General features: G+C 46.1%; 2 protein-coding genes across 2 annotated transcripts in view; one reads left to right on the top strand and one right to left on the bottom strand.

Annotated features, from left to right (window-relative positions):
- The window catches only part of LRRC2 (leucine rich repeat containing 2), a 31950-nt gene extending 28623 nt beyond the window's left edge, over positions 1-3327 (top strand). Inside the window, exon 9 of the mRNA XM_077777257.1 lies at positions 3116-3327. Within this exon, the coding sequence (XP_077633383.1) occupies positions 3116-3165 (50 nt within the window). The 3' untranslated portion in view covers positions 3166-3327. The remainder of the gene's footprint in view (positions 1-3115) is intronic.
- A 5033-nt stretch (positions 3328-8360) lies between these two features.
- The window catches only part of RTP3 (receptor transporter protein 3), a 7157-nt gene continuing 1660 nt past the window's right edge, over positions 8361-13857 (bottom strand). Inside the window, exons 4-7 of the mRNA XM_077777122.1 lie at positions 12827-13035; positions 9661-9992; positions 9559-9561; positions 8361-9276 (exon numbers count right to left, since the gene is read on the bottom strand). Coding sequence (XP_077633248.1) covers positions 9056-9276; positions 9559-9561; positions 9661-9992; positions 12827-12981 — 711 coding nt within the window. The 5' untranslated portion in view covers positions 12982-13035 and the 3' untranslated portion in view covers positions 8361-9055. The remainder of the gene's footprint in view (positions 9277-9558; positions 9562-9660; positions 9993-12826; positions 13036-13857) is intronic.

Raw genomic sequence — 13857 nt, 5'->3', positions numbered from 1 at the left:
ATTCCATGTGCTCATGCAACACATTTGACACGAGTCACAATGAGAGAGAAAATGCCAGTTGGTTATTTTTCCATGTACAAAATATATATAGTTTCTCTAAAATATCAACATTTTCCAGTGCACTTGAGTACCTGTTACATCATCAGCTATTTGACGGAGGTCAGAGAACATACTCTTAAGACGGGGCATTACTAACTGTATGTGAATTTTTAACTCAATGACATTGACAAAAGGGTATCCTAATTAATGGCAAGAAGAGTTTCCATTTCAAAGTCCATTTAAGTTCAACTTCAGAAAAAGCCGTGTCTTATGTAAATCAAGGTCCACTTATATAAAAATCACAAAAGGAAAAGTGTGAGGTGGCAAACTGGTACCTAGGTTCGTTTAGCTTTGGTTTTCCCATGGGGTGGTGATATTAAGGGGGCGGGGGGCATCAAAGGACCTCAAGAAAGGGTGGGAAGCCTTTTCTTCAGTGGCTGTTTCCAAAGGTTAGAAGCCCTTCCTTCTGCCACAAGCACACAAACACAGGAAAAAGGCATAAGTCACTCTTTGATTTTCTAATCTCCACCTGCTTCCTGGGTATGGATACCTGAGAGTTCTCTCTTACTTTTCCAGTTCTCTTTTGTTGGTAAGTTAAGCATGGACCTGCCCAAAAGATGTGATGCAGGTGGATTTAGGCAGGAGGTAGCCCTGGCCACCAGGACTTTGAAAATGTGCACCTCAGTCACCCTCGGAAAATCTGCATGTGGGCTTGCTCCTCCCCCGTTCACAGACTAAAGATGGTTGGTCACATTTAGATAGTCAGGGGTTTCCTGACAGGAATGAAAAATACCATTTATTTGGCAAATTACAATTTTTTTCAACTAAATCTCTATGCAGTTACCTCCGATCTATTCAGTCATCCTTAATCTTGAATGTTGAAATATCATGAAATAGGGGTGCCTGGGTGGCTTGGTCGGTTGAATGTCCAACTTCAGCTCAGGTCATGATCTCATGGTTCGCAAGTTTGAGCCCCACAATGGGCTCTCTGTTCTCAGCACAGAGCCGGCTTCAGATCCTCTGTCTCCCTCTTTCTCTGCCCCTCCTCTTGCTCTCTCTCTCAAAAATAAACATTAAAAGGAACGCCTGGGTTGCTCAGTCGGTTAAGCGTCCGCCTGACTTCAGCTCGGGTCATGATCTCACAGTTCGTGGGCTCGAGCCAGTTCGCAGGTTTGAGCCCCGCATTGGGCTCTGTGCTGACAGCTAGCTCAGAGCCTGGAGCCTGCTTCGGATTCTGTATCTCCCTCTCTCTCTGACCCTCCCCTGCTCATGCTGTCTCTCTCTCTCTCTCACAGAAATAAATAAAACATTAAAAAAATGTTTCTTAAAAAATAAACATTAAAAAATATTAAAAAAACACATTTTATGAAATAAATGAGAAATTTGTGTGAAACGTGAAACAAATAGCAGAACCATTTATTTTGCCAAAATTTATCTTTGGGTTGTATAATTTTCCTCTTGGGGAAACCTTTATTGTTGTATTTTATTGATTTGTTCATAATTACATTTTAGAGCTATTGTTTAAAACTGCAAGAAAGAATGAGAGAAAATAGGTGTTTAGCTTTGGATCTGTTGGTCAGTGATAAAATAATTTGCTTTTAAAAAGTGAACTTTAGTGATGATACTTTTTTGTAATTTTAATTTTTTTAATGTTTTCTTATTTTTGAGAGAGAGGGAGAGACAGAATCTGAAGCAGGCTCCAGGCTCTGAGCTGTCAGCATAAAGCCCGACATGGGGCTCGAACTCATGAACCCTGTGAGATCATGACCTGAGCCAAAGTCGTACACTTAAAGGACTGAGCCACCCAGGCGCCTCTAGTGATGATAGTTTTTTAATTCATTCAGTTATTTCTAAATAATTATAATAATTCTATCCTTCATATATTCATGTTGGTTCACATGATATTGCCAATATTCAGCTGGTAAAAATATAAAATGTAAAGCCTGTAAAGATGACAATTTCTTAACAGTTCAACTTATGTGAGGTTGGGCGTATTTTTAAAGTTTGTTTTATTTTCTTCATCATGGTGTCTTCCCTCTTTTCTCTCTTTCCCCCTCACACTAGTGTCTGAGTCAGATCCAGAGTCCAAAGCTGTAGGGAAAAAAGGTAGCTTTGGCAAGTCATGTGACCCTCCAACCTCATGTGATTCAAGCATGATGAGGAAGAGGCACCTGGGTGGCTCAGTTGGTTGGGTGTCTGACTTCAGCTTGGGTCATGTTCTCACAGTCTACGGGTTCGAGCCCCACATTGGGCTCTGTGCTGACAGCTCAGAGCCTGGAGCCTGCTTCGGATTCTGTGTCTCCCTCTCTCTCCATCCCTCTGCTGCTCATGCTCTGTCTCTCTTACTCTCTCAAAAATGAATAAACATTAAAATTAAAAGAAAAAAAGCATGATGAGGAAGTGAAACTCCTCACTGGTCCTCAAGCACTGGTGAACCTAAAATTCACCTTCAGGCCCTGTCCCTCAGAGATTTTTGACCTGTCAGGTCTGGGGTAGGGCCTAGAGTGTGTCTTTCTAACAAGTTCCCTGATAATGTTGATGCCTTGGGTCTGGAAGCCTCACCTGGAGAGCCATTAGAATAGACTATCCTTTGACAATATTTGGCTGTGAAAGCAGAGTGTGGGCGGCAGCCAGTGGGAAGAGCAAGACTGAGAGAAGGCATACTTCCCAAGATCCTACTTGGTTTCGGAATAGCCCAAACTTTGCTTACAAACCATCTTCCCATCTCCCTGGTGTCCATGGTCTCAGGTCCTTGGCCATCTCTTTCTGTCTTGTCAATTTGTATTATCTTAGGGTCATACGGATTCCCAGAGCCCGATGTAGCTGTGTGAGTCTGTTGAAAAGATTGCCAAAGAATGAGGGCTAATGATTCTGTCCCAGATCTAAACATTTCTAAAGCATGACTAAACATTTGTGAAGGCAAATGTCACCATTAACTGGGATGGGCAAGTGCCTTTATCTCTATACTTAACATATGAAGTGGTAGTAACTTGTGTAGTGATATAAGCCACGGCATATAGCTACAATTGGTGATAAAATGGGGGATCGTTGAGTCTATGTGTTCCTCTTGTTACAGAATCTGTTCCCAGCTATACCACCAAAGTATCTTTCAGCCTTCAGCTTTGAGATCTTCCGTCAGAAGACTGCAGAATCTCCCTGTCCTGTGGAGATGTAAATCTTGGCGTTGCGGAATAACAGTTTGTGTTTAAGGACAAGGCTAGACACCATGGTCATAGTTAGGAAAAATGGTTTTCAGATTTCACATTTATGAATATTTGTCCCTGTGGGCTGGAGAATTGATAAACAGATTTATCTAAGTAATATGTAAGCGTTCATTTGCATATACTTATTTCCAAATAATGCACCTTTAATATTTTAGAAAATGCATTTGTTTAAAAAATTATAACTCAAAGACCAAATTCGGAAGCTGATCGCACTGATTTTAGGAAACCAGGGATAAAAAAAGGGGTTGTAAAAAAGAGCACTTGTATTGGACTAGTCAATGAGGTTTTATTTCATTTTTTAAGAGCTTTTTTTAATTAAAAATTTTTAAAATGTTTTATTTATTTTTGAGAGAGAGACAGAGACAGAGCGCAAAAGAAGGAGGGGCAGAGAGTGACACACAGAATCCGAAGCAGGCTTCAGGCTCTGAGCTGTCAGAACCCACGGACCGTGAGATCATGACCTGAGCTGAAGCTGGACACTTAACTGACTGAGCCACCCAGGCGCCCCTATTTTGAGAGAGTTTTAATACGTTATGTCTTTTACTGAGAAACATTTTTCTTGGGTTTATACAAACTGCTATTTTCATATGTTTTAATTATGTTTTGTGGTCTCGGGAGAGACTTTAGGTATATTTGGGCATTGATGGTAGAAAGAAGGGCTGGATTGTCTGCTGATGCATTGGGTACAAGACACCCATTGGGTACAAGACAGAGGGTGCACTGGTAGCCCTGGCAGAGGCAGTGTGGGGGCCTGGCTGTTCCTGGGAAGCCTTACGTGGCCTGCAGGGATGGCACCCCTGCCCTGAGTGGGAACCTCAGAAGCCCTAGGACCCACCTTGGAGCAGGGAGCAGAGGCGGTACCCTCAGGGACTCCTCCTCCAAGGTGGCCACCCAGAGTAGCAGGGATGACTAGTCCATACTGAGGAGGAGCCCCTAGCAAGGCTTCCTTGAAGATACCACGAGAGAACTCTGCCCGTGGCCAGAATGCTACGGTCCACGGGGAGCTCATGAGACTGTTTTACGTTGGCGACGACGGGATTCAGTACAGGGCTTTGGACTCTTACAATGCATCATATGATTTGGAGAAATTGTACAAATATCTATTTTTATACCATTATCTTGGGCTAAAATCAACAGGGTTGTGAGTTGAAGATAAGTTTTAACAAGTAGCTTTCATGACTGAGAAGGAAAAAGTGTATATTTCACATATTTACATATGAATCGACTCCTACATGGTCTAATTCGGTGTGGTCAAGTAGAATTTTCTGCAGTGATGGAAATGTTCTATATCTGGGCTGTCCAAATGTAGTGACCACCAGATACATGTGCTTTTTGACTACTTCAATAATGACTGGTGTAACAGGAATTTTTAATTAATTAAGAATTTTTAATTAAATTTAATTTTAGATTGCCACAGGTGGCTACCATATTGGACACACATGTCTAGCCAGTTGGGATTTTTGGGACGAAATGAAGGGTGATTTTTATTTTCTCTTATCAGAAGGGTTACTATGACACCCTCCATATTTTGTCTTGATAGGTTTAATCATAATTCCAAGTATTTTATCCTCAACATGCAAAACAGGTAGAGCGTTCTAGAACCACATGGTAACACTTCAGTGGAGGATTGTCTCAAGTTAAAAACAAACTCTGAAAGGTAGGTTAAGAGATGAAAAGAATAGTAGAATGAGAAATCACTTCAAGTGAACCTCAAACAATTGTATTTTTCTTTTTAACTCCTTAAAAATGGGACTGAAATGTATTAATTGTACTACTCCAATGAGTTTGAAATTTTGTTTCGTGCCAAGGTATGTTATAGATAGCCAAGTAGAAAATAAATCTTAACAGAGGGCAAATGTGAGCTTTCAGGCAAATTGGCCATGACTTCTGTAAAGTTTATTTCAATAAAACCAGTCTTTTATGCAAAAACCTTGTGTGCTGTTGCATACAGAGAAAGGAAAAAGTACTGCATCCGCATAGAATTATTTCATGTTACATAATATCCCAAGCCAAACATATTGTTTGAATATGATGTTTGTAAAGACACTATTTAATCTATTCATATAAGTTAAAAATGGAGGAAGATTATAATGTAGAATATGGATCTTAGTGGAAATACCCTAGAGACGTGAAAATTTTATGTGATGCATATGGACTGATTCGTAGTTTGGAAAAGGAATTTCCATTGCAGGGTATATGTATGAGCAGTAAAGCCATGTGAATAGGGGATAAGATGTGCTTCTTAGAAGAAAAATGTTCTGGCTCCAAAAGCTTATTAGTATAACCTGTTTTTCATACATTGGACATTAAAGGGGTAAAGATGCTCAGGTGAGCTCATTCGGTAGTGCATTTTAATTACTAGCAAGGTCCGCATCACATTTCTTTAAAAAATTTTTTTAAATGTTTATTTATTTTTGGGAGAGAGAGAAAGAGAGAGAGAGAGAGCAAGCAGGAGAGTGGCAGAGAGAGGGAGACAGAATCGAAAGCAGGGTCCAGGCCCTGAGCTGTCAGCCCGGAGCCTGACGCGGGGCTTGAATTTGGGAACAGTGAGATCATGACTTAGGCCCAAGTCAGATGCTTAACTGATTGTGCCAGCGAGGTGCCCCCGCATCACATTTCTTGACTCGAGCTTTCTAGAATGACTGTTTGGTGTGCTTGCTAAACTCCAGTTTAGGGTAACTTCGTGATGATGGCAAACAGAAAGGTCCAGAAATCAGTTACTGTCTTTCCTTCTCTGCGTCCTTTCCTTCCCACGTCAATGCATCTCTTGAATCTCTCTCACTACTTCTGAGCTGGAAGGAAAATATACTTCGAGGTACTGTTCTGTGGTGAATGTAGGTTCAATCGATTCTAATTTCCTGTGTCCTAATTCTGCTCCTTTCCTGATACATAGGGACAGCACATAGCTTCCCCTGCCCTACTTGTCAGTACCAATATTTGCTATCAGAGTAACTTTTGATCACGGAACAACATTTCTTAGGATTTTAAAGTATTTTCCAATTCTTTCTGGAAATTAAAGTTCTTGACTCTAGGCTTCAGCGAGCTTACAAATTGTTCCACATCCGCTTCCCTTAATGTCCCAAATATCTAAGTGTTCTACCATTTTCTAGTTTGTTTTCCTTACTGACACACCCCAAATCATTCCACCCATCCCCACCTATCTTTGGATACAGTAGAGTCTTTCTGGGGACGGGGGGGTATCGGCGTGTGTTTCCCACCTCCATGTGTCTGCCGTCTCTTTATTGTGCAAACGTGAACTCACACACACATGCATGTTCCAGACTCTTCTGCAGTCTGGACACTGGGACATAGGGAGCCAGGACACTCTCAATAAATAAATAAACATTAAAATAAGTCTTTATATATTTTTAAAGATTTATTTTAGAAAGGGGGAGAGGGAGAATAAGAGAGAGCATGAGCAAGTGGAGGAGGGGCAGAGAGAGAGGGGACAGAGGATCCGAAGCAGGTTCTGTGCTGACAGCAGAGAGCCTGATGCGGGGCTCAAACCCATAAACCATGAGATCATGACTTGAGCTGAAGCTAGGGGCTTAACTGACTGAGCCACCCAGGTGCCCCAAGAAGACAATTTCTAAGGCTGAATCCATCTTAAATATTTTATGATTTGCCTTCCACTAAGAACCACCTTTAAAAAATTTTTAAGTTTATTTATTCTGAGACAGAATGAGTGGGGGTAGGGAAGAGAGAGAGAGAAAGAGAGAGAGAGAGAATACCAAGCAGGCTCTGCACCGTCAGCACAAAGCCTGATGCAGGGCTTGAACTCATAAAACCATGAGATCATGACCTGAGCCAAACCTGAGAGATGGATGCTTAAGCAACTGAGCCACCCAGGCACCCTAGAACCCTTTTTATATCAATGACCCAGCATGTCCCTCCTACCTCACTGGTCACTCAGCTGCCAACTGTTTATGGGTTACTGGGCACGCTTGTTCCTTAGGCATGTGTTTGTAACTGTCTTGTCCACGATTACATTTTAAGTTTCTGGAGTTCACCGAATAGGTATATAGACTGTGCTCCAATATTTGAAAACAAATAGCAAGCATTTTAAGAATTTACCTACACATTTGTGTTCTCAACACTTCTTTCTGTCTGTGCTGAGATGTACAAATATGATTCCTGATATTGCCTTGAAAGGGTAAGTTTGCTGGGGCACCTGGGTGGCTCAGTTGGTTAAGCGTCTGACTTCGGCTCAGGTCATGATCTCACTGTTTGTGAGTTCGAGCCTGCATCAGGCTCTGTGCTGACAACTCAGAGCCTGGAGCCTCTTTCATATTCTGTGTCTCTCTCCCTCTCCGCCCCTCCTGTTTACACACACACACTCTCTCTCAAAAATAAAAGATAAGCATTGAAAAAAATAAAAAGGGATCTTGCTTCAAAAAAAAGAGTAAGCTTGCATCATAAAAAATTGCATTTTCTAGAAATCCAAGTCAAAGATACAGTAAGAGATCACCTCACAACCATTGGTATAGCTATTATAAACCACCACCACCACAACAACCAAGAAAATAAGTGTTGGTGAGGATATGGAGAAGTTGGAACCATTGTCCCTGTTGGTGAGAGTATAAAATGGTGTAATCGCTATGGAGAATAGCATGGCAGTTCCTCAAAAAATTAAAAATAGAATTATTGTATGATCCAGCATTTCCACTTCTGAGTATGTATCCAGAGTTGAAAGCAAGGTCTCAGAGAGATAATGATCACTTGTATTTCTAGCAGCACTACTCACAATAGCCAAGAGGGGGAAGCCACCCTTCTTGTGTAGATGAATGGATAAACAAAATGTGGTATATACAAACCATGGAATGTTATTCAGTCTTAAAAGGAAGGAAATCCTTCCCATGCTACAACATGGAGGAACTGTGAGGATATTATGCTAAGTGAAATAAACCAGCGACAAGAAGACAAATACTGTATGAGTCAACCTAGATGAGGTCCTTAGGGTAGTCATCTTCACAGAGACAGAAAGAAGAATGGTGGTTAGCACAGACTCGGGGGAGGGAGAAAATGGGAGTTGTTGTTTAATGGGTGTAGAGTTCTAAAAATGAAAAAGTCAATGAGAAACTGAGCACATGCTCCAAGTGGGTGTATATTTGTTTATTTACACACTGTGTCCGAGTCCCAGTCTACTAATACATCAACACACATCATAAGCTACACAACAAGAATTAGTAAAGTACAAAGAAACATTAAATGGAGTTTGAAGGCTCTATCTCCAACCTGGGTGGATGGTCCTGCCTTGGCCCTGAGCTGTGGACCTTCCTGTGGACACCACCGCTTTGAGACCCAGGTTTTCAGCCTAACGAAAACCACAGCAAGTGCCTCCACAGACTGATGTCACAGGGTCTGGGCAAGCTTCTCTGGAGAGAGGACCCATGGGTCTCATGAGATTTCCGGATGGTTCTGTGAGCTGTAACGGTTTCTGTCTACAGAGAATGAGTGGAATTTCAGGTCTTTTAAACAACATTTAATTGAAGCAAAATTAACATTAAATTAACCATTAAAACTCACATGAAATCAACCATTTTAAAATGAACAACTCGATGGCATTTACCCCATTGTACTACATTCACAGTGTTGTACCACCGCCTCCTCCATCTTGTGCCAAACATTTTCATCACCATTCACCACCTCCTCCCACCCAAGAAAAGCCCCGTACAGATTAATCCCCTTCCCCGCAGCCCCTGGCAGTCACCAATCTGCCCCTTGTCTCTGTATTGACCTATTCTGGAAATTTCCTCTCCGTGGGATCATCATACATGACTTTGAACTTGGCATCAAGTTGAGATCCACTGAATAATCTCTACGATAATCACCACCACAATGACTAGAATGATGCAACAGCAGCAAACATTCCAATACCTGTGCCTGGGATTTGGGGCTATGTGGGAATAGAGCCTCTCATTCCAGGGAGTGACCTGGACTTGTCTCTCCACGTGGTGGTAGGTGTTTGTTCTCGGGCTCCAGTGGGTGGGAAGGCTTGAAGCCTGTGTGGACCCTGAGTACCAGGGTCTGGGTAAGTCCCTCCCCCTGTTGGCCTCGGTGCTCCCCTGTCTGGGTAAGTCCCTCCCCCTGTTGGCCTCGGTGCTCCCCTCTCTGGGTAAGTCCCTCCCCCTGTTGGCCTCGGTGCTCCCCTCTCTGGGTAAATCCCTCCCCCTGTTGGCCTCGGTGCTCCCCTCTCTGGGTAAGTCCCTCCCCCTGTTGGCCTCGGTGCTCCCCTCTCTGGGTAAATCCCTCCCCCTGCTGGCCTCAGTGTTCACTGTGTCCACTCTGATGCCACCCGCTGTGGGCATGGGAATGGTGGTCCTGAAAGTAGGTGGGCTGATGGGGGCAAGTGCCGGGGACACTGGTGCCTGGGTGGCTGGACCCACCCCACTCTGACCACAAAAGCCCTGCAGACACGCCTCACAGTTGTTACTGTCATGCGGCCCCTCAAGAGAGATTTCCTTGATTGTAGGAATCTCCTCCATGGACTTAAATCCTTCTCTGTAGCATTTCTTCAGAATTCGGAACACCAGGTTATTCAGGATCCTTGAGATGTTCTCTTTGGTGAACTTGGGAACCTCAAATGGAGACTGATAGCACTTCCGACATCTCTGGGCAAAGACCCTCATCTTCACCTTGCCCCTGGGTTCCTCCTTACTCTTGTGCATGTGGAAAAGGACCTGAACTTGGGAAGAGGCCCAACTACGAGAGCACAGGGAGCACTGGAACCTGCAGAGACAGAAGATGAGACCCTCAGCTTGGCCTGGGATGGCTGAGTCGGGGGCTGGGCCAGAGGGAAGAGGCGGAGCCTAACAACAGATGGACATGGCTCGACTGGGGTGCGGTTAGTGGGGAAAGAAATCAGTGAGCCCCTCGTTCCTGTCCCCACTGTGTCGCCAGCATGCCTTGGGGCCCACTGGTGTCTGTCATGAAAATAGTTAATCACAAGGTGTCTGCACTGGGGGAGATCTTCTAAGTCCAACTCGATCATGCTGGAGCCCAGGCACATAATCAGGTGCGGAGACTCAGTAGGTGTAAGAAGCAGGACTAGACCTCCAGGCTACTGACCCCAAACCATGGCTTCTTCACATGTAGAATGAAGTGGGTCAAAAAGCTACAGGTGCAACAGCAGCCATTAAATCAGCCCCCAAGAACCCTGATCTGAAATCCACCAATGGTACAAATGGGTATTGGTTAAGTGCTACCATCTGAAAGTTTATGTCTCCCCTCTATTCACATGCTGGGATCCTAAAGGTGACGGATGATGTTAGGAGTCTTTTGGGATGTGATTAGGTCACGAGGGTGGAGCCCAGGCGAATGGGATTAGTGCTCTGATCAAATAGATCCCATAGGGCTCCCCAGCTCCTCCCACCATGTGAGGATACAACAGGAAGTCTGCAACCCAGAGGAGGGCTCTCCCCAGACCAGCTGGCACCCTAACCTTGGACTTCCAGCCCTTAGAACTAAGCAATGCATGTCTGTTGTATATAAGATGCCCAGTTTGTTTTTTTTCTTTAATTTTTTTTTAACATTTATTTATTTTTGAGAGACAGAGAGAGACAGAGCATGAGCAGGGGAGGGGCAGAAAGACAGGGAGACACAGAATGTGAAGCAGACTCCAGGCTCTGAGCTGTCAGCACAGAGCCTGATGTGGAGCTCGAACCCACGAACCACAAGATCATGACCTGAGCCGAAGCCTGATGCTTAACCGACTGAACCACCCAGGCACCCCTGTTGTTGTTGTTGTTGTTGTTTGTTTTGTTTTTTACTAGCCGCCCAGACAGACTAAGACTATAAGTCATAGACCACAGATCAGGGAGGGGCCAGTGTCTTAGGATAAGCATTGCTCTGCCCTGTTGCCCGGGGCCCCTGATCTGCCAGTATTACAGGAGATCACAGGGTCCAGCTGTCTCTCCCTTTACGCCCCTCCAGCCCAGCTGGGTTCTGTGTGTGCCTGGCCTCAGGGTACAAGAGAATGGCACCTCTCTCCCCAGGGAAGAGGGCAGTTTCCTGAGCTCAGATATTTGGACGATGCATGTCAGGAGAGATGGAGGCAGGGGAAGAAGACAGGGGAGCACCTGGCTGCACCCAGGACAGCAATTACGGGAGACACAGAAGCCGCATACGGCAGGGCTGTCTCATGCTCTTCCGATTATTCTGCACTCTCTCCCACTTCCCAGCCCCCTCACAGTTAGGGTGGGCAATGTGACCGGCTGCCCAATGGGATGTGGGCAGTGACATGTGCCACTTCCAGATCTAGTGCTGTAGCTCTTGGAACACCCTCCAGCTCTTCTTCCTCTGCCTCAGTGACCCTGGGACCACGCATCAGGTAAAATCACTGGTATTTTGTAGTTTGTGTGTTATAGCAGCCAAGCCTCGCCTTATCTGGCTTGATGCAGGGGCACCTAAAGTCTTGGTGGGGGGGGTTCACTGGAGGGGGCTGGGAAGAACGAGTCAGTCAAGGTTTCCTTCCTGAGTCTGGATCATGGCCTCACCTCACAGGGTGAACATGACAATGAAATGAAGGGAAGATCCCCAGAGGCTCTCAGCACTGGGATTCAGAGTCAGTGGTACACGGGGACCTGGACTCTGCTCTCCTGGGCTGCTGTCCCCTGTCCTTCCCTCTGGGTCATGCTGCTCTGCTCGTGTGCCAGCTCAGGGTTCAAGGTTCTCACAAAAAGAAATTAAAAAAAGAGCTGAGATTTTGCTCGGATGCTCCTGGCCTGGGAAAGCCATGGGCCACCAGCAGAAGAGAGCTCTGTTTCCTCTGCCCAGACCCTGCTCCGAAGAGGAGGGCAGTGGGAGGGCACTGAGCTCCTGCCCCAGCCCCAGGAGGGAGTCCCAGGCTCCCACCCTCTGTGCAGGTAGGCAACCCCACCCACCGACCTTTGGAGCTCTGCCTTCCCTCCCAGAAAAAAGGGTGAGGCTTTAGATGGACTTCTGAAGATCTTAGTTTAAAAGGGTCCATCTGCCTGGAGTAGAAGACAAGATTGCTGCATGTTCCTCAGTTTCCCCTGTCCTCTGCCCTCTCCCGGAGGGCCCTCCTCAGCCCAGGGGCCTCTCCCTCCTAGGCTGTGTAGTGAGCCCCAGGTCCCCCGAGGCACGGAGCGAATGCAGGGAATGTTGCTCACGCAGTTTTCCTCACTGCTACCCAACCCCTCAAATCAGATTCATTGTAATGAGGAAAAAGCCTTCACCAAAGCTACAGCTTCTTGGATGATGGGCTCCTTACTTCCTGGAGGGCTCAATCTGCAAGCACAGAATGGAATAAGAAAAGTAGCAAGTAGGGGCGCCTGGGTGGCTCAGTCGGTTAAGTGTCTGATCTCCTTCCTGAGTCCAAGCCCCGCCCGCATCGGGCTCTGTGCTGCCAGCTCAGAGCCTGGAGCCTGCTTCAGATTCTGTGTTTTGCTTTGTCTCTGCCCCTCCCCTGCTTGAGCTTTGTCTTTCTCTCTCTCTCAAAAATAAATAAACATTAAAAGATTTTTTTAAAAAAGTACCAAGTATACAGAGCAACAAATAAACAACAATTTTCTGGAAAACATCCCATCCCATTCCCCACTCACCTGGCGAAGGCCCACTGCTGGTACTGGGACCACCCTGGCTGCAGGGTGTTGGGAAGAAGGCCTCTGTCTAGTGTCAAGGTCCATCTGTGCCATGGCTTCACCTCCTGAATTAATTCCTGAAACACCTGCTTCCACACCTCCAGGTCCTCGGCCATGGTCGTTGCTGTGGTGAGCTGGGTATGTCAGGATCTCCTGGACTCTGACGTTATCTAGAAGCAGGACGCAAGGCTTCCGGCTTTAGAGAGCAAGGGCTGGGGCCCACTCTCCCTTTGTGGACCTGAACCAGGCCCGTGCACCAGCTCTTTGCCTCAAGGTCAGAGGTCAGCTGAATCTGGCTTCCAGTTCAGAGACCAGCGCCAGCCTACACAGGGAATTTCGAAAGACATGGCCTGCATGGTTTCAGCCAATAAAACATAACCGAAGGCAGGCCTGGGGCTTGGTGTTGCGGGGAGTGGAACTCGGTCCGGCACTGAATACTTGCCCCTTCACCAGGAATGGAGAAAGGCTGCCCGGGTTTTTTTCTCGTTCTAGCACTTGAAAGTCCTTATCCATTGGGCTGCCGTGCTCATGACTGGGGAGGAGGGGTGCAAAGAAGAGGCCCGTGGCCATTGCGCCCTACCCCGGCTCCCTGTGTCCCTTCTCTCTGCTCTTTGCTTCCTGTTTGTGTGGGTGTCCGTATGACCAGATTTCACAGCCCCCAAGCTGTCCAAGGAGACTCCTGAGCCTCATCTCCCCCCGCCCCCACCATTAGAAGACAAGCTGATGCACCCTGTGTGTCCAGATGAGCCTGCAAGTTCTCCATGTGGGCGAGAGGCCAGTGGCCTGACCCCACTTCCTGGAGGAGGAGCTTGAAAAGGAAGGATAGAGGAACAGGGGGCAGGCAACAGCCCAGGGAGGGTGGGCAAGATTCCGGGTGTCTGCCTGACACCACCCCCTCCTCGGACAGACTGGCACTGACCTGTGTCACTGACTCCCTCCCAAGAGAAAAGCCCCAGCCTCGGCGGGCGGCCCTCCAGCGGGGTCCCCGCCTC

Source organism: Crocuta crocuta, unplaced genomic scaffold (genome assembly GCF_008692635.1).
Source record: "Crocuta crocuta isolate KB4526 unplaced genomic scaffold, BGI_CrCroc_1.0 scaffold77, whole genome shotgun sequence".
In the NCBI taxonomy this organism is placed as follows: Eukaryota; Metazoa; Chordata; class Mammalia; order Carnivora; family Hyaenidae; genus Crocuta; species Crocuta crocuta.
The sequence above is the reverse complement of the archived record's forward strand: the minus strand, read 5'-3'. Positions and strand labels throughout refer to the sequence as shown.